Source organism: Nelusetta ayraudi, unplaced genomic scaffold, assembly GCF_046127955.1.
Source record: "Nelusetta ayraudi isolate G7.1 ecotype Tasmania unplaced genomic scaffold, CSIRO-AGI_Nayr_v1 ptg000060l, whole genome shotgun sequence".
Taxonomy (NCBI): domain Eukaryota; kingdom Metazoa; phylum Chordata; class Actinopteri; order Tetraodontiformes; family Monacanthidae; genus Nelusetta; species Nelusetta ayraudi.
Window position 1 is genome coordinate 5,154,664 of NW_027466110.1, and position 23,149 is coordinate 5,177,812.

The 23,149-nt window shown below is 46.0% G+C and overlaps 2 protein-coding genes across 2 annotated transcripts in view; one reads left to right on the forward strand and one right to left on the reverse strand.

Annotated features, from left to right (window-relative positions):
* dnajc3a (DnaJ (Hsp40) homolog, subfamily C, member 3a) overlaps window positions 1-23,149 on the reverse strand; it is a 168,732-nt gene that overhangs the window by 75,611 nt on the left and 69,972 nt on the right. The window lies entirely within an intron of this gene.
* On the forward strand, window positions 15,673-19,337 carry sox21b (SRY-box transcription factor 21b). Its single transcript, XM_076040021.1, has 2 exons — window positions 15,673-16,047; window positions 16,244-19,337. Exon 2 carries the CDS (start codon window positions 16,262-16,264, stop codon window positions 16,994-16,996), a length of 735 nt encoding a protein of 244 aa, XP_075896136.1. The 5' UTR covers window positions 15,673-16,047; window positions 16,244-16,261; the 3' UTR covers window positions 16,997-19,337.

The following is a 23,149-nucleotide window of genomic DNA, read 5'->3' on the forward strand; positions in this document are numbered from 1 at the left end:
CAGTCGCCAATCCTCTTTGTTCTGTCTTCCCTTTCAATTTGTTTACATTTGGCCCCTACTGGAGAGGGACAGTATATTGATTTATTGTCCCGGCTTCCTGAGAGTGGCGTTGAGTGTCCGCGAGACCCTGGCGTACACACACGCACACACACGCACGCACGCACACGCACGCACACACACACACTCGCTTTGCATCAAAGACAGGACAGAGAGGTGGATTGAGGACCTACCCAAGCGTTGCAAGGACCTCACGGGAAATAATTTTAATGATAATATTGATAGTAGTAGTAATAATGTAATTGCAGCACAGACCCTTATACTGCTTTTTTTTTTTTTTAAGCACATACACAAGCAGTCATTATATCCAAACAATGAATAATAATACAGGACACAATGTATAATAGTTATGGCTTGTGATGCATTTTTTTATATATACATTTTTCTTCTTCTCTCAGGGTGGTTTGTATTCATGTTTTGTGACATCTCCCTTTTTGCAGATTGGTATTTTCCATGAAAAGTGGCACGCACACACACACACACACACACACACACACACACACACGTTCAGGCTCATACAAAAAAAGTCGAATTCATTCGAGTCAAAGGAATCGTTTCAGATGAAAGTTGAAATGCTATTGTAAAAATGGCCCTTTTCACCGCACACGCTTGAAGATAAACAATTTCCCATGAATATATGGCCAACCGCCCCTCTCCTCCCCCCCACCCTCACCTCCCCTCTTCTCCCCTCCGCCGCCGCTATCTATCACCAAAATCAGAATGTGTCCCATACTGAGCCTATTGTAGTCCATTAAAAGAAATCCTTCCCTGTGGCAACCGTTTTGCAGCTTTCAAGTAGATAAATGCCTTCCAAGAGGGATAAGAATGCATTTCGACAAAACTGCATTAAAGAGTAATGTTTGTCAACTACTCCGATAAAAACTTCACACAGGCACAATTCTCTTTCGGCGGCGGGCGAAATGCATTGGCAATGTGTAAAGCTGATTGGCGCGGGGAGGCTGCCTACAGGTTAGCGGGCCTTATTTCCAATCTCTGACAGCAATATGTGTCGCCGCGCTCCAATCCCGCTTGCCCGTGTTCAACACAAACCGTGGTCACTCTATATATGGAAATCTCTGTCTTCGGGGCGAAAAAAATTAAAAAGGTGAGATTGGCACTTTAACCTCGGCGGCCCCCCTGCAAATATGTTTTAGTCCGATACATTATACTCCTGCGAATTATTTATCAAGACGATACAAGCTTGATTTTTCCAAAAAAATAAAAAAATAAAAAAAAAATAATGAGATGTTGAGGTGGCAGCTGGAATGTTCCGGTCCGGCGAGCAGCATCTATGAATCGGAAGGGGAGAAAGAAGGGAAAAAAATAATAACAAAAAAAAGAGGAGGCTGGCTGTGTGCAGAATGTGAAAGCAGAGCAGAGTGGAGTGTTTAGCAGAGGACCTGCTGCTGTGTCCACCTCGGATGTCAGATTTTTCTATCGCACCGTCCTGCAGTTTGAATTAAAGTTCTGTTTTTTTTTTAGCAATGAAATAAATGAATATGTGATGGGCTGGCGTGTAATCTCAGCCTCCCGACAGGATGCTTACGGTCCGTCGGACGCCTCCTAAAGACGACCAGAGTTTGGCAGGAGTCTCTCAGGCTCCTCGCGCAAAGTTGAGTTGAAAGAGCCCTCTTGTCGAAGAACAAGTCGCACAGTTTTTTTTTCCCGTGCCGTTCACGGGTTGGGGTGGGTGGGGGGGGTGGTGGTGGTGGGGGGGGGAGTGATCCTTTCACGCACCCTGAATGGTGCGTCTCTCTTCAGACGACGGCCGTGTGAAAGAAAACAACGGCGAGACAAAAGGTTGTGTATTAATTCACTTCAGATGCTGTCACTCACTGCTTTTCACTGGGAGCTTTGATGAGTGCACGGCAATCAAGGTTAGCCGGGACTTGTTTGATTCTTTGAGACAGTGAGTAACATGGACGGTTCTTTTTCTCCCTTCTGTTCACGCAAACAGCACAAAAGGAAACACTTTCCTTGCGTGCACTTGTCTCTCTCTCTCTCTCTCTCTCTGCATGTGTGTGTATGTGTTGTGTGTGTGTGTTGTGTGTGTTTTGGGGGAGGATTTAAAGATGATGCATCACTGTGCTTTTACGCAATTAAAACAATTTGATAGTGACTTATTTCCAATTTTGCTCAGCCTGTTGAGCAAAATTGAGTCCCCTCTCATCCCCCTCATCACACACACACACACACACACACACACACACGCACACACCCTCTCTCACCACCAAACTCTTGTCTTTGTTTTGATTTATTTCATCCCTCTCAGAGCATCCCGTCGCTTTTCAGGGCCCCCTTTGTTCTTGGTGAAGGGGTCTTTTATTTGGGAGAAATCTCCCATCTCAGACCAGCGCTTTTGCCTTGATGCAGATCTTCATTAATCTCCGGGGCCGCTGTGGGCTCCGCGGCAGCCTGCCGTTTTTGATGGGAATTGAATTTGATACCGTATTGTGGCTTGTGCGGGCGCTAACAATGGCCTGTGTTCCTTCCTGTGTCTGCGCACAATCAGAGAGACCCAATTAAATAATTTGGTACAATAAAGGGGAACAAAGGGGGGAAAAAACCCGGCACAAAGTGAGGCCTCCAACATTTGCATCCTACCTATTTCTGTATCATGTTAATTAATTTGCTTTGAAAGCACCAGGGAGAAGGCACGCCGGAGAGCCGCGCGGCTCATTTGCGAGAGTGTCTAGCGGCTGCTTTTTTTCATCCGACTGACAACCCAAATAAGTATTTCACAATGGCAGGATCGCAGCTTTTCTCTGGAGCGCCTGACAGAGTCAAGAGTGACGTTTGTCTAGTCAAGTTTTGCATTTACATAAAGAAAACTTGCTGTGTTTTTCTTTCCTTTCATTCCTTATTTTGCAGTGAAGTCCCCCCCCCCCAAAAAAAAAAAACAAAAACAAAAAAACAAAAAACAAAACAAAAACCCTCCTCTGCAGCGAGGCCCGCGTTGTATAACGTCGCATTTGAATAGAATAATTTTGCATCTGAAACGACTGGCGCCCGATAACCCGCCTCGTAATTAACAATGTGCGGATTGCGCGATTATACGGCCGCTTTTGTCGCCGGCAATATGTCACATCCAGCGGAGGGTAAATGAATTATCCGCGAGTGGCCCCGTGATAAGCGGTGATGGGACGCATACGGAGCTGTCAGCGCGCGGCCGCTGGTGGGCTCGCCGCCTCGTCCGGCCCGCTCGTAATTGAAAGAAATGAGCCATGGAGCTGACACATTAGCAGTCTCCCCAGAGATGGACCACCACACGGCGCACGTGTACGCACACAATCGCTCCCCCCTCCGCTCCTCCCCCTCTTTTTTCTCTCTCTCCTTAACGCGTCATCCCCAACAGAGTCCGTCCATCTGACTGAAGCTGACAGGCAGGCAGGCAGGCGGGCCGAGGCGGGCGGGACAGCAGCGCCCTACTGTAAGTGAGACAGTGTGCGAGATCGAGGTGGGTCCCCGTCTGGGTTAAGGGGATAATGAGAAACTGCCCCTGCAGTGAGTTAATCAGCTCATCGCTCTCCCTGCACTGCCATTTATTTGCTGTTTATTCCCCGGCACAGCACCTCCCCTGCCCCCCCCCCCCCCCCCCCCTCCTCCCGCCCCTGAGGGGAAGGAGGGGCTGGAGGGTGGCGGTGTCGGGGGGGGGGGGCTGGCGGGCGGGGGGGAGTGCCCTGCAGCACCTGCAGCTTCTCCGCCACCCCCCTCCTGGATGCTTGATTTAGTGCCGTAAATGCCGCTTGTGGGCCAGATTAGGCTGGACAGTGATCAAAACCCCCTATTTGCACTCTGATTAGACAAACTGCCCCCCTCTCCCCATCGCCGCAACTGACCGAGCGGGCCGATGCAATTCTCCCTTATAGCAATCCTGTGCCGCTGCCCCCGAAATGATTAACACTGCCAGGGAAAGAATGTGGCAGCAGCACCGGACTGTGAGGCGGGTATCAGTCCTGCTGCTACAAGCCAGCTGCTTTAATCACACATTGGAGAGGTTAATATTCATGAAATCCTTCTTTGGAGGGCGAGGGATAGGATGACAGGCCTGACAGTTTTTCAACAATCGGCCACAGCAGACGCGGAAAAATGAGGCGGTTTGTTGATGTCTGGATATTCACTTTGGTGCGGCCGTCTGGACTGAAACATACAACTTTTTTTCAACTTTACCTCTGGGAAAACTTTAGATGGTTCTTTTCTCAGCTGAAATGACAACATTGGTAAACCTGTGTTCACCAAAATCTAAATCCAGTGTCCAAATGTACTAAATCTGCCCTTTGTGATGTCATAAATGGGACTGGTGACACCCCTGGCGTCGTCCAGGTGTTGGCTCCACCCACTCGGGTCACGTCAGGGTGGTCTCGATTGCCCTCTTCAACATGTTGAAGGTGCAACCAAGCATCTAAGCTTTAGCAGGAAGCGAAAAACTGAGCATTTTCGACTGGAGGCTGTAAACACAGGGCTAAATACACTGTTGTGTGGGTTCGGTTTGTAGAAGTCGACCATGAAAGATCAGTACCTAAAACATAAAGGTGCAACGTGGTAACTCCTGAGTAGCGTCCCTGACGTGTAAATTCCGTCCTGCAGTATTTCCACACAGCCGAGCACCTGTGTGTCGCTTTTAGAGCCATTTAGTGGCCTGACCTTATTCAGCGCTGTCAAGTGTTTCCTTTGTGCTCTCTGGACTTCTATACAATAACTGCAGCCACTGTGGGAGACTCGTTCAGCTTGACAACCGAGATTTTAACGTTATGGCGTGATCTCAATTTTTTCCCGCAAGTGCAAAAAAAAAAAAAAAAAGCTTGAGTAGGATATTAACGGGGACTCATTGATTTACGTGTGATGTATTTAAGCTATGTATATGTATATATATATATATATATATATATATACATATATACACACATATATATATATATACATATATATACACATATATGTCTATATATGTATGTATGTATGTATGTATGTATGTATATATATGTATATTTATAGACATATATATATATATACATGTATATATATAGACATATATATGTCTATATATATATGTAGAGAGAGAGAGAGACATACATACATATATATATGTGTATATATATATATATATATATATATAAATATATATATATATATATATATATATATATATATATTTACATATATATATATATACATGTATGTATAGACATGTATGTATAGACATGTATGTATATATGTATGTATTTGTGCTGTTTGCTTTTTTGCATCTGCTAAGTGATGCAAAACCGACACACACTCACACACACGCTGGCATTCCACGGAGCAGACAATACATCCTGTAACCTTCAAACGTATTGAGTTTAGAGGCGCCCCCCCCCCCCCTGTTGCATTCAGCCTCTCACGGAACTCCAGTTCGGTCATTATACGGCAGATTTTCATGCTTTAATGCTGCACAAAGACCTCCACACCCCCCCCCCCCACCCCCACCCCCTCACACCGCCCCCCTACTAAATGATCAGGCCATCCTAATGTTGGAGCCCTCCAGCTGAATAGGTGCGTACGCGGTGCGTTGGCAAGGTCCCCTTTCTTTCATCCGCTTGTCTAATGGCTGAGGCCTGCAAAGTATTAATAAGGTGGGTTTTTTTCTGATCTGCTCTCTTTGCCCCCCCAACCCTCACCCCGACCCCCCCCAACCCTGATGCATCATCCCCAGAACTGCTGCTGTCTCTCCCTCGCTCTCTCTCTCTCTCTCTCTCTCTCTCTCTCTCTCTCTCACTCTCGATTTTTTCGTCTTTGTGGCATTAGCAGAGTCCCATTCAGAATTGCGCTCGCGGACGCAGGACGTGCACAAAGGTCGAAGGGAATCATCGTGGAAACGACGTCCGGCGAGCGTCGCTAGGAAGAATCAAGGGCGACGCTCATAATGGCACCTGAAAGCTTTGCCCCCTCCCCACCGCCCCCAACCCCCCCACCACATTGTCTCTCCTTCCTTCTATAAACAACCTTCCCCTTTTTCCCGGCGATCGGGAGGCAAAAAAAAAAAGAAAAATACTTAAAAAAAAAAAAAAAAAAACATTTTTGAGGGAGAAAATGAAGTTCATTCATGCATCCTGAGAGCGGGGCTTTTAAGGTCGAGCACGGCTCAAACAAAAAGGAATGTGAGCAGCAGCTGGCCTGAGTATGATTCAATGTTTGTGACCTTGCCGTGCAGAATTCGAGTACGCCGAGGTAACGAATAAAGGCCCGGCTGTAAAGCTCATCCCCGGCCCCTCAGTGCCGGCCGACTTATACTTATACTTATTTCGTTAACCTGTTTTTGTTCCACCGGCGCCAAAGTGAAGTCTCGTTCCACATCATTAAACTCAGTCATGCAACTGATTTCTCTGCGATTGCAGCCAAAGAACCGTTGATTATTTCAATTCATTTGAACGCGCGCCCTAAATGGTATGATGGTATTCTGAGTGATACAGATCATCTGGGCGTCTGGCAGGACCTACACACACACACACACACACACGTACGGTTCCGCCGGGATACAAACAGTATTTTTGCCAAGCTGTCACAACCCCCCCCCCCCCCCCCCCCCCCCGCCACCCTACCCTTCTCATTTTGCTAACTGCTGCTCAAAGCCTCTCCCCTCGCTGACCAAGCATCGGCTTCGCCCCCGCTGATAAATGGGGCTCCTTTGAATTGATGGCAGGCTGGGGGGGGGGAAGAGATAATCCCAGATAATGTGGACACAGTTTTCATTTCTTGTCACCCAATTAAACCGCAATTATCCCAAGAGCTGCAGAGGAGAAAAGTGGAGAGAATGGCCAAAGAATGGGAGTAGCGCGGGCTCCCTGGGACACTCTCTCTCTCTCGCAGACACATTAGGCCAGATTTGCTCCGTCCTGATAAAAGAGAGCCATTTCTCGCACTTGGCAGTGCACAGCGAGCGGGGGAGCAGCTGCGACCTGGGCTCCCGGAGAAGAATGCGATGTTTGTGCCGCGTCCGTCTTCACTTCCACCACGACAGCGACTTGGAGGTTTTTCTCGTCGCCCCATCCCCGACCGCAGCCTGTGCGGATTTTCTATTTTCTGTATTATTATTATGCTAATGTGCAAAGATGCATTGTCTGAGGAAGGAGATCGCACTTTCAGGGAGCTCGCTGATCAATACTGGAACTCAGGAGCTGAATGAAAGCTCCAGACCTTCGACAGCCTTCAAACACACTCGTCTAAGCGCATGTACTCACACTGACGCACACACACATACACACACACACACACACACACACACACACACCCACCATTCTACCACTCCTTTAGGTAGGAGAATAGTAATAATGATGATAATACAAATGATGAAGGGCGCTGCTTTCCTTGCTGAATCGTGAGCCTTGGCTATGAATCAAGGTTGGGTGCGACTCTCCCCTGGCACAAAATCCAAGGGGTGAATTAATGTTCTTTGTAATTACTGTTCCACCCAGTAATTATCACAGCGGACAATTTATGGATTAACATATTGATTTCACTTGACCCCTTGGCAAGGCTTAATTTGGACAAAGGAGATACTTTCGTCTGGTGCTGCCAAACACAAACAGCCCTCGGGGGGGCGCCGCGCCGTTTAGCATCTTGACTCCGCGTCCCGCGGGACGACAATGATGTGACCTGCACGGGTGGTGGTGGTGGTGGGGGTTGTGGGATGGCCGTTCTCTCCTGTGGGCGGGGTGGTGGCTTTTGCACAGGTATTGACTTAAAGAAAGAGGGCGAGAGAGAAAAATAATAACGGCGGCGATGCTGCCGGGGTGGAAAACTGACGGGGAGCCGTCTGCATTCATTAATCTTTGCACAGGCGATTAGCGCTTTGAAGTCTTTGATTTTTTTCCCCCCCTTCCTTTGAGAAAGCTGCGCCCGTTTGCTCTGCTAACCCCCCCCCCACACACACACACACACACACACACACACACCCGCTGTTTAGATAAACATTGAGTGTAAACAGATTAGTTAAAAATCATTAGGCAAAAACATCTTAACACGCAGAAGCTTCGCCTGCTTCGGAATGCTGATAAGCGCCCCCACTCCACCACCACTCCACTCCCCACCACCACCACTACTACCACCCCCCCCAATGAAGAACCTCGCCACCACACCCGTTCTTACCCAGCAGTGGCATCACCTCGCTCACTTGCTTTGTCTGGTTTGATCATTGGCGGGTGGGAGGTGGAGTAGGTGGTGGTGGTGGTGGTGGGGGGGGCAAGAGTGATCAATATTTTCCATAGGCTCCCCTCCCCCTCCCGCTCGCCCCACGTCACCTCCTTCTGATGACTAATGGCCTGATTGAGCCGGCGTACGCAGGGTGAGGTTAGCGCGAGCTCTCCAGTCAGACAGGAGACTTGCTGATCAATTGATAAGACTGTCAATGAAGCCACAGCCGAGGGCACTCAAATACATTTCTTTTCCCAAAAGCGAAAAGGAAAAAAAAGCTCCTGCAATTATGGGCTGTTGTGGAAAGAGAAAAGTCATCCAACGAGACTCTCTCTCTCCCTCTCTCTCTCAATGACATGGTTATTATCTTGGTCACTTAATCTCCTCAAATAAGATTGATTTGTCCTTTCAGGCTCGTGTGAGAGAGCCTCTGTCAGGCCATGGGAACCGCGCAGTCCTCCGACGCATCCTCACAATTTTCCCATTTGGCGATGGAGGTCACCGCCGCTCGTCAGGCGGCTGCTTTGACACGCGCGCCAACAAAGGCCGCTCTCATTGTCGCTGGTAACAGAGAGAAGAGCGCGGCCACATGCGCATTGTTGTGCGGCAGGATGGAGGGAGGGAGGCGGCGGCCACGAGAAACGTGTTATGCAAATACAGGCGCGTCTCGGTGAATGGGAAAGAAACGTAATTGCGGTGCTCTTAGACGACAATGAGCAACAGGTGAGGACGGGCTGATGGATTTTTTGGGTTTTATATATTTATTAATTTGGGGAGGTGGCGCTGTTTGTCATGACGCATCGCTTGTCACACGATGGATGAAAGACAGGAAGAAAAGTCGATAAAATCTGGATCTAATTTATTTTTTATGGGCGCTCACAACTCGATAAAACTTCAATTTTAGGTTTCTTTTATTTGTGTAGTTTGTCATTTCAATAGATTTCTGCCCCAAAACCTCATACTTCCTAGAAATCAACACTTGGAGCAGGTGTACCTGAAAAAACAGGTAAAAAAAAAATATATATCCTGTTTTGTTTGTTCCGTGAAGGTCGGCAGAGCTTAACAGAAACATTGTTTTTTCCCCCTTTCTTCCTTATTGTCTCTTCATTTAGACTGCTTTTTTTGTACGATTCGCTTTAAGGCAAGACTGTAAGGTCACGCAGACAATAGACAACAACTTGCACAAAGGGAGGAGAAATCACAAAAGGTCATCTCAAACTGCAGTTTTGCCGCCACCTTGAACATTTTTGATTTGATCACATTTAACTTTCCACTTCTCTTTCTTGCCGATCCACGCGTTGAAAAGGTTGTGAATTTGAATAAATCTTGACCTTTCAAAGCTCAACTTTTCTTTTTTTTTTTATGTTGAGTGTTTTCAACCTCTCTTTATTCTACTCAAAGGGAGCACAAAAGCGCCCTCCCCTCCCCGAGGTCTCTGTTCCCTTTTCATAACATCAGAGAAAAACTTGCACCGGGGGTCAAAGGTTTTAATAAGCTGGAGGCATTGCTGCCAACTTTAATACAAGTGCGTTTGACGCCACGTGCGCAGTGTTAAAGATGAACAAGTCACCCCGCGATTTCTTTCTTTCTTTCTTTCCCCCCTCCGCTCTCCACCATCACCACCTCTCTGAAGGACGACGGCGCCCGATGAAAAGCCCTAAAATTGCATGTTTCCGCGCTGCCACGGGTTCAAGGAGATTGGATCACTTTTTTTTGTTTGTTGGAGCTGCTTCAATTCAGCTCCCACATAAAGGGAGCGGGAGACGAGGGAAAGGACTGAGAGAGAGCAGTCTTTGTGGGGGGGTCTGGGGGGGGGGGAAGTTGGCGGGGGGGGGGGGGGGTGCCGGAGCGAAGGGGTGGGCTCGAAGAAGGGAAGGAGGAGAGGAAAAAAAGAAAAGAAATAAAAGAAGAAGAAAAAAATTACCTTGGTGCATCAGTTTTCTCTGATCCCGGCTGCAACTATAAATGTATCTGAGAGATGAGCTATCGGTGGCGGCTGCGCCACAAGCAGGGCCTTTTCTTCCCTCTGTCCCTGTGATGAGTTAGCAGGACCTGCAGTGATAAAGCTGATAAAAAAAAAAAAGGGGGTGGTGGAAGGTGCAAGGATATCGGTGTGTAGGGAGGGGGCGGGGAGAGGGGGGTTGGTCGCTATCAGGTGGAAGTCTGGGTAATTACAACTCTCTATTTGGGGCTTTGCAGCGATGCAGCGTCGATAAGGCTGGAATATAATGAGGAAGAAAAGGCCCGGCGATAATGTTTTCCCCCCCACTAAATGGCTCAAAATAGTCGATCACGGGGAGAAGTCAACTCGGCGCCCGTGGGGACGTGGTGGAGGTGGTGGTGGAGGTGGGTGGATTTCAGAGAAGGTGTGCAAGGTGTTGGCTTAGCGTAAGCGGCCTCTGGGGGCCACGGTGAGGGAATCGGGGTTCAGATATCTGGCTGTAGATACCCCCCCACCACCACCACCACTATCAACACCTCCACCTCCACCACCTCCAGCAGCAGCAGCAACAATCCAGGAAGTTGTTTGATTGCTATTTTGTTTGCCCCTCGGGGGGGGCGGCAGCGGCCCCAGATATTCTTGCGGGGCGCGATTAGGAAATAATACCCTGACAAGCGGCGGTCTTTAGAGATGAAGGTCTTATCGACTCCGCCGTCCCCTCTGTGTGGCCCATAATGTGCTTTCAAAAAGTTTTGTTGTACGTGTCAGCGTCTGGGCCCTCCACGACTGGGGCCTGACAATCACTCCCCCTCTTTACCGTCATTCAAGCATTCACTCGTGCGCTCGCTCTCTCCATCCATCCTCAGGGACGTTTTTTTTTTTTTCTCCTTCTTCTTCTTCCTCCTCCTCTCCTCTCCTCCTCCGCCCTCCTCTCCCTCCGCTCCCGCTCGGCAGCCGTGTCTCTCGCCTCCCCGTGCACGGCTGCCTTCATTGTGAGCCGTAGATTCCCTCAGTGGGGATCATGACCACTATCAATAGTATTCCCGCTAATGTGATTAAGTTAATACTGCGCTCTATGAGGGGATTATTTCTCAATTCCTCTTGATATGCGTAATATTTAGGTTGTGGCGGAGTAAACATTTTGGTTCTTCATCAAAATAATTCCCGCTGAGACAAAGACACGAAAGTCTGCCCTAAGGAGCAATAAAGGCTGTATAATTAGAATGATTAAAAGAAGTGGCACAACTAATTTGGCACTTATTGAATGTATTTCGAGAACACAACCTTTAAAATAGGTCACATATTTACGCCGCGGAAGAAGGAGGGGAAAAAAAAACCCTGAACTTTATTCACATTAATTATGCATTTTATTCAGACGTTTAGGTGTGACTCATTGGAAGTGGAGGCTCCAGTCGGCATTGTCTCCTTAGCAATCCGATCATTATGTCGCCTCGCGTCTAAGCATATTTTCTACTTATTGTGGGAGCTGTAAAGAAACCTCATTAGACAAAATGACTTCTAATCTAAATGCAATCATCTTTAAATAGTAATCAATTGGGATCCCTTACAAGCCTAACCTGTTTGTCGTTAGCAATTTATCGGCGGCCCACTTCAGATAAGACTCTGCGGCTAATGGCGCGAGATGGTGACAAATTGACTCTCAATGCGCGACGCGCGGAGGGAAACCCTCTTGTCCTTCACTGTGTTTACACACATCGCCTTTTGCGTGGGAATTAGAATGAACAATTTTTAGATGATGCCTTCTTTTGATTTGAATAGGCCTTTGTGCTAATCTTCTGGAAATCTGCAATTATTGCAGCCTTTATCCAGGAAAAAAATAGGCTGATTTGTGCCATGAGGGCACTGAAAATGTGCAGTGATTTTTGTTTGAAGTGATATTATGTTCCCTCTACCCGTCAAGCCACACTATTGTACCATCAGCCAGGCTTTTAAATTAGGTTTTAAGCAGACTGAAAGAATAATTCACTCCACGTTTGTCCTGCTCATCTGCAGCTGGAAATAATTAATCTCAGCATCGGCTAGAAATATAACACAAACAGGAGGATTAAATAAAAAAAAACAAAACCCTCAGATGAAGATGAGATGAGTGGCCTTTTTTTTTCATTATTAATTCCCTGTGAGATGCGGTCGCTGCTTCTGTCCCGTCCCCGGCCTTCATGGGAGCAGCTCGGCTGAAAAGGCAGGGGGACGGACCAGGCAGCTGTGATCAGACAAGCAGAGAGAAACCACATCAGGTACCCGGTCGGGACCCTCCTCCTGCTTTTCTTCAAACCTCCCTGATAATGAAAAAGGATTAAAAAAAAAAAAAAAAAAACAACTTCCCCCTGCCCCTAAATGCTGTTTCTTCTGCTCTCATCACAGCCGTAATTACAAGAGTTCATCATATTTCAACATCATTTCTGAAGCGTTTCATTCCCTTCCCCCCTCCCCCAACACACCCCGCATCATTAGACATAGATTATGACTATTTAACTGGGATTATCCTCATCAACCCTCCTGAAAAAAAGGGGGAAAAAAATCTCTCACCCCATAGTTAGCGGGGAGTGAGTGAGTGTCGCCCAGAGTAAACTGTTTTCATGGAGATGGTTGCACCTCCAGGGGCTCCTATTTCAGAGTGATGGCTTTAGCACTTTAAGGTGAACTGTGTGTGTGTGTGATCTCTCCGGCTGGGGGGGTTTGGGGGGTGGAGGGGGGTTACGAGGATGAGGAGGGTGGGGAGGGGGGAAGAAATGTCCCCATGGGCTTGTTGTTGCCACTGTCTGCCTTCTATTTGCATGATATTTTTCTATTCAGTCTTATCATCAGTGTGCTGTGAGGTGGGAGTGCTGGCTCCGTCTCAGAGGCTGGACCCGGGCTTTATCGGCAGGTAATTCTCCCACTCTCACTAACTCGTCTTGAATTATTTAAGTGTTATTTCCAGGATTCAGGCAGAGGGGAGGGAGAGAAAAAAGAGGTGGGCGAAAAATACACAAACACGCACGCTGGAGTCTTATTTGAAATAAATAAAATAAATACAATATACACGTATCATTTAATTAATTTATGGAGTAAATTAGTGTTTTCACAGTGTGTGTGTGTTTTTTTTTTTTTTTTTTAAATGAGGCGTTTTTAATAAATAGACAGGACTTAATCTTGACATTTTCATCGGTGGGGAAACATGCGGCTGCTCGCCGGTTTATGCAGGCGGCAGCAGGCCTTGACATCACGTTAAATCCCCCAACACGTGTTATTTAAAAATGAGAGCGAAAAATAGAGAGCGGGCTTTACGGTGAGAGCACAGTGGACAGAATAGGCAGTCATTTATATTTAAAAGCAGACAAATAAAATAAAGGATAAATATTAAATTGAATTGCCGACAGAGATTTTTTTTATTTTTTTTGGGGGGGGAGAGAAGAAGAAATCTCTTGGAGGGAAGGAACGAGCAGACGTCTCGTCCTGATAAGAACTTTCCGCCGTCACTTCTCTATATAATTCCTATCAATTTTGCCCCGTTTGTGCTCCCGTGGCTGCGGGAGCCGAGCGGAGCGCTTGACTGCAGTAATGTTATCCAGCGGAATGACAAGGCGACAATAAAGAGGTGCGCGGCGATGAGAGATGCAGCAGCAGCAGCAGCAGCAGCAGCAGCAGCAGCAGCAGCGACCTGCTGCTGCTGCTGCTGCTGGTCCTCATCCTCACCTTGTCGGCTCCCCCCCCCCCCCTGAGCTCTGCACAACGCAGCGATACCTCACAAGAAGAGAAAAGAAAGGACTCTTGTTCCTTCTTAATCCCTGTTAACAGAAATTTGGAGACGGTCCCGCAGGCTCGACGTGCGGCCATCCTCCTCACCCCGACCAAGAGCGCATCTTTTGCGGAGCTGAGCACCACTTTAATGGCAATATAGGGGGAATGGTCTTTTCTCACATTCACACATGTCAAATAAAGTAAAATTGAATTAAATTAAAAATAATCAAATACCATATATATTTAATTATTTATTTATTATTTTCATTTTAATATAATTTATTAACATGTTGAAATAATAATAAAAAACATCAACACTGCCCAAATAATAGGTTCATAATAAGTTGTAAGTAATAATAAATTGTGTAAATTGTGATTACACTACACCGTGCAATGAAAAAAAATAACAAGGGCTGCTTATGTTGAATTAAATTCGACATCCATTTACACCCTTATTTAAAAAAAATAGCTCGACCTGCTCTTAATTCGCCTTTCATAATATTATTCGATTCAGCCACATCCCTGTTTCCTTTTTGTGCACATTATAATCATTCACAACGGCGAGGGTGCGAGAACAAACCACTTAAACCCGCAAATTTGCTCAACAAGTCCCGCAGATAACTGTAATTGCTTACTTGAATATTCGACAACCTAATTCCAGTTGTGACTCGCTGCCCTTGGGAGGATCCTTTGAAGTAAAAAAGAAAAAAGAAGAAGTGAAAACGGGTCTTGCGCGTGCGTGCGTGTGTGCGTGCGTGCGTGCGTGTGTGCGATATTTAATTTCGCCGAGCTCGATTTGAAACACTTCAGACCTCCTGAGCGTTTATTTACCACAATTGCAAAAATATCAGAAAATTAAAGGAGATATTATTTAGCTCCCGCTCAATGCACACACACACACACACACACACACACACACACACACACACACACACACACCGTCCTCATGGGTGGTACCGAAGAGGATGAAAGGTGAGAGGGAGGGAAGGGACGGTGTGTGTGTGTGTGTGTGTGTGTGTGTGTGTGTGTGTGTGTGTGTGTGGAAGGGGGGGGGGGGTCTTGCTGTGATTGTCACTTAAACAAATGAAACAGAAGGTGGTGGTGGTGGGAAAAAAGGGGGCGATTAGGCGTGTAATTATATTGCTGGGGCCTGTAATAAGTGAGAGTTGCTTCTGTCGCTCAGACTCACAACTTCGCAGCAAAGGCAGTGCGCACCTGTTCGAACGCTGCCACCTCCGTTCAGTATAATTGTCCCTTAAATTAGAAGAAGGTGCTTCAGGTGCCTCCTCTGAACCACAGCGACATTGAACGAGCTTCTCCTCCTCCTCCTCCTCCTCCTCCTCCTCCTTCTCATCATCATCATCATCATCATCATCATCATCATCATCATCATCATCATCATCATCATCAGAAGAAAACAACAACGCTTTTCCATCGTCATTCCGTCGTCATGTGACACTAATGAGTCCAACAACAACAACAAAAACAGCAGCAGCGACAACAACACCGAGGTCGCCTAAAGTGGAGAAGAGTGGCGTAATTATGACAGAGGATCGCACACAAAACGTTTCCTCTTTGAACAGAGTGGGATTTCTCCCTCCTCCGCTCCTCCTCCTCCTCCCCTTCCTCCTCTTCCTCCTCCTCCCGCCCTCCGCCGACTGAAGTCGTCGAGCTGTCAGCGCGCTCGCTCGCTCGCTCGCTCCCTCCCTCACCCCCCTCCACCCCATCGCCATCTGCGCATGCGCGAGCGGCACTTTCACTACCTGCCACACACACACAATCGCGTATTTCACATGGAGCGAGCGGGACTTGTCATCCACTTGTGTGAAACGCGGCAGCGGAGTGTTTGACAGTCCCGAGCGACGACAGGAGGGGGAACAGGACGGCGTATTATCATCATCATCATCATCACCATCATCATCACTATTATTATTGTTGTTTTTGTTTTTTTGTTGTGTTTTTTCCCCCTCTCTCTCCTCTCGCCGGCGCTTTCTTTACGAGCTGAAGACGGTTTTTTTTTCCCTCCCCACGGATGCCACCATGGAGCACAAAACACAAGTTGCGCGCTCTTAAGGAGGTTGTTGTCCGCACTTTGCACCAGATAATCAGCGGTGGGATGAAGAACTGAAGTCTGTAAGGTACGTTGTCTGTCGAGTCTGATTGTTAAACTTTATTCTTTTATTTCAAAGAGTGGTTGTGATTTTTATTGTGTGTGCGTGTGTGTGTGTGTGTGTGTGTGTGTTTGTGTGTGTGTGTGTGTGTTTGTGTGTGATTTTTTTTTTTCTCCCCCCGTCGTGCTCATTTGTGTTTTTGGGTGTAACACATATCTTCCAGAGTTCCCTCTGCCAAAAAATGTCAAAACCAATGGATCACGTCAAGCGCCCGATGAACGCCTTCATGGTCTGGTCCAGAGCCCAGCGCCGGAAAATGGCTCAGGAGAACCCGAAGATGCACAACTCGGAGATCAGCAAGCGGCTGGGAGCCGAGTGGAAACTTCTCACCGAGTCCGAGAAGAGGCCGTTCATCGACGAAGCCAAGCGGCTGCGGGCGATGCACATGAAGGAGCACCCAGACTACAAATACAGACCGCGGCGGAAGCCCAAGACTCTGATGAAGAAGGACAAGTTCTCCTTCCCGGTGCCCTACAACCTCGGGGAGCACGACGCGCTCAAGGTGAACGGCCTTTCCGGAGTGCTTTCCGACTCCGTCCTGGTGAACCCGGACAAGGCGGCGGCCGCTGCGGCCGCGGCGGCGGCCCGGGTCTTCTTCAACCCGTCCATGTCCACGAACCCCTACTCGTTTTTCGACCTGGGATCCAAGATGACCGAGCTTTCGCCGCCCTCGTTCCCTTACGCGTCCCCGCTGGGCTACCCGCCGGCGGGAGCCACGGCGTTCACCGGCAGCGGCAGCGGGACGCACGGCCACACTCACTCGCACCCGTCCCCTGGGAACCCGGGCTACATGATCCCGTGTAACTGTGCGGGCTGGCCCTCCGCCGGACTCCAGCCGCCCTTAGCATACATCCTGCTGCCCGGGATGGGAAAACCTCAACTTGAACCGTATCCAGCCTACGCTGCGGCGTTATGATAAGGCCCGCTTTTGGAACGCCGTGTGAAAGACAGTGAGAAGAAGAACAAAAAAACAAAACAAAACAATAAACACATAAAGGCAACGAACAACAAGGACAACAAAACAAGGAAGAAGATGATGATGAAGAAAAAACCCTTACGCGGCTATTCATGCAAGAGGTTTAGCCTGTTATGCATGCACAAACTTGTACATGTGATGAAGTGCTCGTCGTCTCAGATATCACATGTGTATGTATATTGATTAATGCCTTTATATAAGGTGATGCTTATTTTAGAGAACTCTCTAATCTATTATTGCGCAGCTCTCGCACGACTTCAGGACGATAGACATTTGAGAGGAAGCTGTTTGAGAGCAGTTATGGAAAAAAATAGATTTTTTTAAGTGTTTTTTTTTTTAATTATTGTTTTTATTTTTATTTTTATTTTTTTGCGAGTTGCACCTGCTCCACTAACCTGTTGGAATCAAAACCGCGTCAATCACAGGACCACAGCATTTCCTCTCAGGCTGTTTATCCGTGGATCAGGGAGGATTGTCACGTCCGGACTGACTGTAAATGTGTACAGATTTAAGAAGAAAAAAAAAAAAAAATCTGAAACAAAAAAATGAACTCTAGTTTATTTGCCGTTATAGGCTTTAGTGTTTGAGATAGGGCCAGGAACCTGCGTACTTCATTAGGAATCCGGTGTATATTTTGAGTTTTTAAGCCGTTTTATAGATGTCTGTAATATTTATTGTTTAGTGGAATCTATGGTGATCCAGACGATTTAAAAAATAAATGGAGAGAGAAAAAAAAAGAGGACGGGACTTGTAATATTTGCACATGAAACATAGAGGATGTAATTTATTTTGAAGGTGATATTCAATTTCAATGCACCGCAACGACGTTGGGATTGATTTTCTTTAACCCCTAAAATATTAAACAGTAACAGTTCCGGTTCAATAACAAACGGAAGTTGGACAACCGCCACTCGTATCATGTGCAGCAGCAGCAGCAGCTATAGAGAGAGTAAGAGAAGAAGAAGAAGAAGAAAAAAAAACAGTTTTTAAACTAACTCTTATGATATTTGTATGTTTTTGTGTTTTCTTTAACATCCGCTGTACTTAAATCTCCTGTCCACTTGTTGAGCAAAAAAAAAAAAAAAAAGAAAAAAAAAAAGGACTACAATAAAGCGTATTCGGATCAAACGGAAAAGCAGGGAATGGCGGCTGTTCTTCTTGATATTGAGGTGAGCAAGATGTTTATCTCCTCCACTTCCTGCTCCTGCTGTCCAGGTGAAGTGTAAGGTATCCTGCAAAGGCCGCTTTTGTCCGCGCTGTTGAATGCCACCAGTGGGGAGGGAATCTAAATCAGCCCATTGTAATCAAGAGCCACAGAGCTTATTTTATCACAATTTGAGCGGTGAATGGGAGGGAACATAAAACTGTGCTACTCTTGAGTTTTGCTTTTCCCATGCAAGAGGGAATAAAGCAAACTTCTTCTTCTTCTTGAATACAAGGCTGCGGGACAAGCTGGTGTCTGAGCTCGCTGTGCGCCCACCGAAGTCTGAGAAAATAAACCCCTCAAAAACATTCGCGCATTTTTTCACCCCCGAAGGTGCGCGAGGTTTGTTTTTTCTTATTTATTTTTATTTTCTAAAATCTGATAAAGAGTGCATGTCCGCTGCCTTTGCACCAATCTCTGTGCAGCAGGTGTGTGTGTGTGTGTGTGTGTGTGTGTGTGTGTGTGTGTGTGTGTGTGTGTGTGTGTGTGTGTGTGTGTGTGTGTGTGTGTGCGTGCGCGCGCGCGCGCGTGTGTCTGCGCTTTATCCGGCGTGCAAAAAAAGAAAGAAAGAAAGAAGAAAACATCCATATTAAATCCATGACGTGCAGTGTACGCTCCGGCTGACTTTCTTGGGTTACACTGAAAGATTAATTCATAAGGATCACAGCGATTATGCAAAACTAATTTGGACAGTCCAGGGATAATTATCTCCGTCACGGTTAATTAAACCCTTTCACCACTATGCTCTCTATTGTAACACCCCCGTCTTTCTTTCTTTCTTTGCGCGGAACTTCTTCCCTTGTCCAGAATGTAACGCGCAATTGACCTGATGTTTTTTTTTTTTTTTTTTTAATCAAAATTTAAAAATATTATAATAACAATAGCAATCCAAGCAACGTGAGAGCTGTTTATATAGGAAGTGGTGCTGAACATGTGACGTGTTTTTTGAAGTTAGGTAAATATTTTCAAATGACAGTTATCTTTATGTCGCAATTTAAATGTACAATTCAATGGGTTGTTAATTAAAATGTGACGTTAATGTTGTCAAAATAAAATAAAATTCAGGTCAGAGTCAGATGCAAAACTCCAAGAAGGTCGTCAAGTCACGACAAAAGAACTCCCACCATGAGGTTAGTGGTCGTCTCTTCCTCTTCCCCCCCTCCTCTCACTCTCTCGTTGCCCTTTTTATTATTATATTTTTCTTTCTCGAGGAAAAGGGGAAGAAAGCTGAAAGAACTTTTCTTCCCCTCTTCCAACTCTGGGAGCGTTTAGGCGGTCGAGGGGGTTTTGTCTGGGAACAAAACGTGGGTTGGGAGGTTTTGTGAGCGTGTTGTTTGTTGAAGTGGAGCTCAGCAAAAGCGGCTGCTTTCCTTCATTGTGATGAAAGCAATCAGTGGTATTTGGAAAACTGTTAGCATTGTGCACTTCTTCTGTGTCCGTTGTGGAGGATTTCTTTTCACAGGGTTTTTTTCAGCCGATCCAGCTGGCCGGAGTGAATAGCGCTGCAATGTGTACACGCTTTGTCCCTGCAAGCCCTTCAAGTAGCCCACATTGAATAGAGTGAGTTGACACTGCATGACAGTGAAACAACATAATAAAAAATACATGAGCGCATGAATAGAAGCAGGCGCATAAATAAATAAAATGGGTGGCCAAAACTGGATAAACTGAATGACAAAACAGTGAAAGGGGAACAAAAAGATATTTAACACGCTGGATTAGCATTAGAATGCAATCTACAAGGCCGAACAACTGATGAATAGGTTTACCGGCCAAGAAAGAAATGGACTAAATGCCCTTTGAATAGATAGCCTATTATTTTTTTTTTCTTCCTGCCTGTCCAAGATGGGCACTGAATAAGAAAAGGTAGAGATGCAGCTATGAGAGGAGAAGAAGTGGGAGAGAAAACATTTTTTTTCTTATTCAATCTTTTCAACTCTCATGAAGTCCAGGAAATCTCAGAATGTGTTTCCCAGGGCGAGCTGATGATAATCTGCTGATTGTGTGGAAGAAAAAGTGCTGCACGGTGCCAGACTGCTAGAAACAGAGGCTCATGACATCACACAGAGGTGTCACATCCAAGCCTGAAATGGTTTTAAATTTATTATTTCAATCTCTTATGAGGCCTTCACGCTTATTGATGTCGTTCAGTAGCAGTGGATGGGCACAGATGGAGGCTGCTGAGAGATTTGGCCCTGGTGGTGGAAACTCCGGCGGCGGTGTAGAAGAATGTGAGCACTCGAAAAAACCAAACGGCGGCTCATCTCGAGCAGTTTGTTCACACAACATGATTAATTCGGCCCCCGATGAACGCACTCAAACCAAACCTGTTGAGAGGAGAAGCCATTATTTGTCTGTTATAGTGCCACTCATAGACAGTGGCAGGCCGGCACCACAGATCAGTTTAAACACAATGCCTCCATTACTTTTATTGCCGGCGCTGCTGAGGAGAAGAAGCAGCAGCGTGTTTATTCATTTCTCCTTCTACTGAGTCCATCTTAAACCGAGCTTGCGACTGACGGGACAGCGGCGCTCAGCTCTTCACGCGTTGACCCGAGATAGAAATAAAGGACGGACTCTGGAAAACGTATATAAACGCATTTTGGATCAGAAACATACAAATAAAATGAATAAAGGGCATGTTTTAATAATTAGAATTTAAATTCTTCCCCCCAGTATTTATAGCTAAACGCTGACAGCCATTGCAGAGGTTCCTGCAAGAAGATTTAGAGCTGTGGCTGCCTCATGTTTTCATAAGCCACCCCCCTACCCCTCCCCCACCCCCACCCCTCACCCGTCTGATGCCCTGATATCATTATGTCTTAGTGTTAAACCCTTTATGTGCCTGTAAGACATTTGTAGAAGTGAGATTAGGCAAATTAACATACATATGTATCACCGGTTCAACCATGTTGACCTTAGAGGGATGTACAATGGTTTCCTCATCCCTGAGTCGCCCGGGGCTGCCCCACCAGCGTGTGGATTATCACCTGGCTTCAATGGCTCGAGATGGATCATTTTTGGTATTTTTTCTCCCCCTCTGAGACATGAATAATACATCAATATCATCTCTTTGAGGATATATTTCCCCCCGTTTGTTTGCAGGAGTCTTGCTTCTTGCTCACCTGGTTGTCATAGTGTGTGTATGTGTGCGTGTGCAAGCGCGCGCGTGCGTGCGCGTGAGATATACAGCCTGTGCTGGCTCCTCTGTGAGCAACCTCAAAGAGTCTGATCACTGACTTCTCCAGCTCATTTTGGGCAAATCAAAGTGTGAAAAGTCTCTCCTGAAGCAATATCTCCATCATCAGGTCGGGTCAAGAATGTTTATGAAGGCTGTGTGCCACATTACCTGTAATCTCCGGAATACCAACCGCTGTATTCCGCATTTCTCTGTGCTCCCAGGAGGGGAAAGAAATGCCAAAAAATTATCTTGCATTGCACCTTTTCCGCAACACCTCAACGCGGATAATCAAAGCCTCAAAACCTGAACATGTCGCTGTGCCCAAGGTCACCGGCGGTAATGAGAAAAGTCTGTGTACTGTACAGCCCACCCCTAAACATGGCACACACACTCTCTGATATTCGACTCGCCTCCTAAGAAGTCCAAGTTTGTCTAACGGAACAAAAAAATGCAGAAAGGTCGGCGGTTCCCCGTTGGAGTTTAGAGCGCGGGAGTTGAGGGGAATTGGTAGTTTGGCGGGTGAGATTCAGACTGTCTATAAGGGATCTCAGCAATTATGTGGTATTAATAGTCTATCTTTTTTCTTTCTTTTTTTTTTTTTTTTTACTCATGTGCCGGTGCTTGAAATACCTGAATTTCTGCAGGCGCTGCAGGGAATCAAACAGCTGTGATAGCAACAGATCCCACACATCTGCTTATAATTTCAGTCAAAAGATGAAATATTACAATATTCAAAGTAAATGAAGTCTAAGCAGCCTCATAATTACCACTGACACTTTGTAGGATAAATCATTTCTTTGTTAATTAATTTGTTGTTTAGCGAAAGGGGCACATTTTTCAAATTCCTGCAAAAAAGAAAATTTATTTGAAAAATAGGAACAGAATTACAGTTACCCCTGTGATGTCAAGATATAATATACCACTGAATTTGTTGGGTAAGGATAAGACGCTGGTAGTTTTTATGATCAAGAGATTTTTATTGCTCTTTTATTGCTCAAATATATATCAAATATATATAATATAACATGAATTCACAGAAACTTTATTATTTTCAAATATTTCCTCAATAAGCATTTGTATCTGTGTAACCTTTGAAGCATTATAGAGACTAGGATCATCGGAAGGTTCAAGTATAGAGTGTAAATTCACAATGGAAATCCATACCTCACCAAAATGTGAAAAATTCCCCTGAGTGCGTTTGAACTATAATCTCTCAATAATCTGCGGCCGCCCCAAAGGAGTCATTAAAGCCCCCATGAGAGTTTTGTAGCTGTCAATTTCAGAAAACACAAGCAGCAGCTCTGAGCTCCGTCCGACTCCAAAGCTCCCACTGCTGTCAGAACAAACTCACTGCACTAATAGACTCAACATCATTTCATATTCTTTATGAGGGCTGTTTTGAATATTCAGTACGAGAACACTATGTACAAGCACATGCATATTTAAGGACGGGGGGGAAAAAAAGGTGCATGTTTTGCAACACAATTGAATTTTTGGCCGAGATTAGGCTGTTTTAAAAGACCCTGTATAGCTGCTAGGTAGTCGCTGAATTCACTGCATTAATAAACCAAAACACGAGGCACAGGATTACTGTGTGAATCCATCAATAAATTAGGATAATGTCAGCGAGCAGCCTTAAAAAAAAAAAATTCCCTTTAAACTGACATGACATTTTTTGTTCCATTTCCAAATGACCGCTGGCAGAGAT

Bases quoted from the DNA above. Each gene is read 5' to 3' on its own strand.
- sox21b (XM_076040021.1), top strand. From the start codon at position 16,262: ATGTCAAAACCAATGGATCACGTCAAGCGCCCGATGAACGCCTTCATG.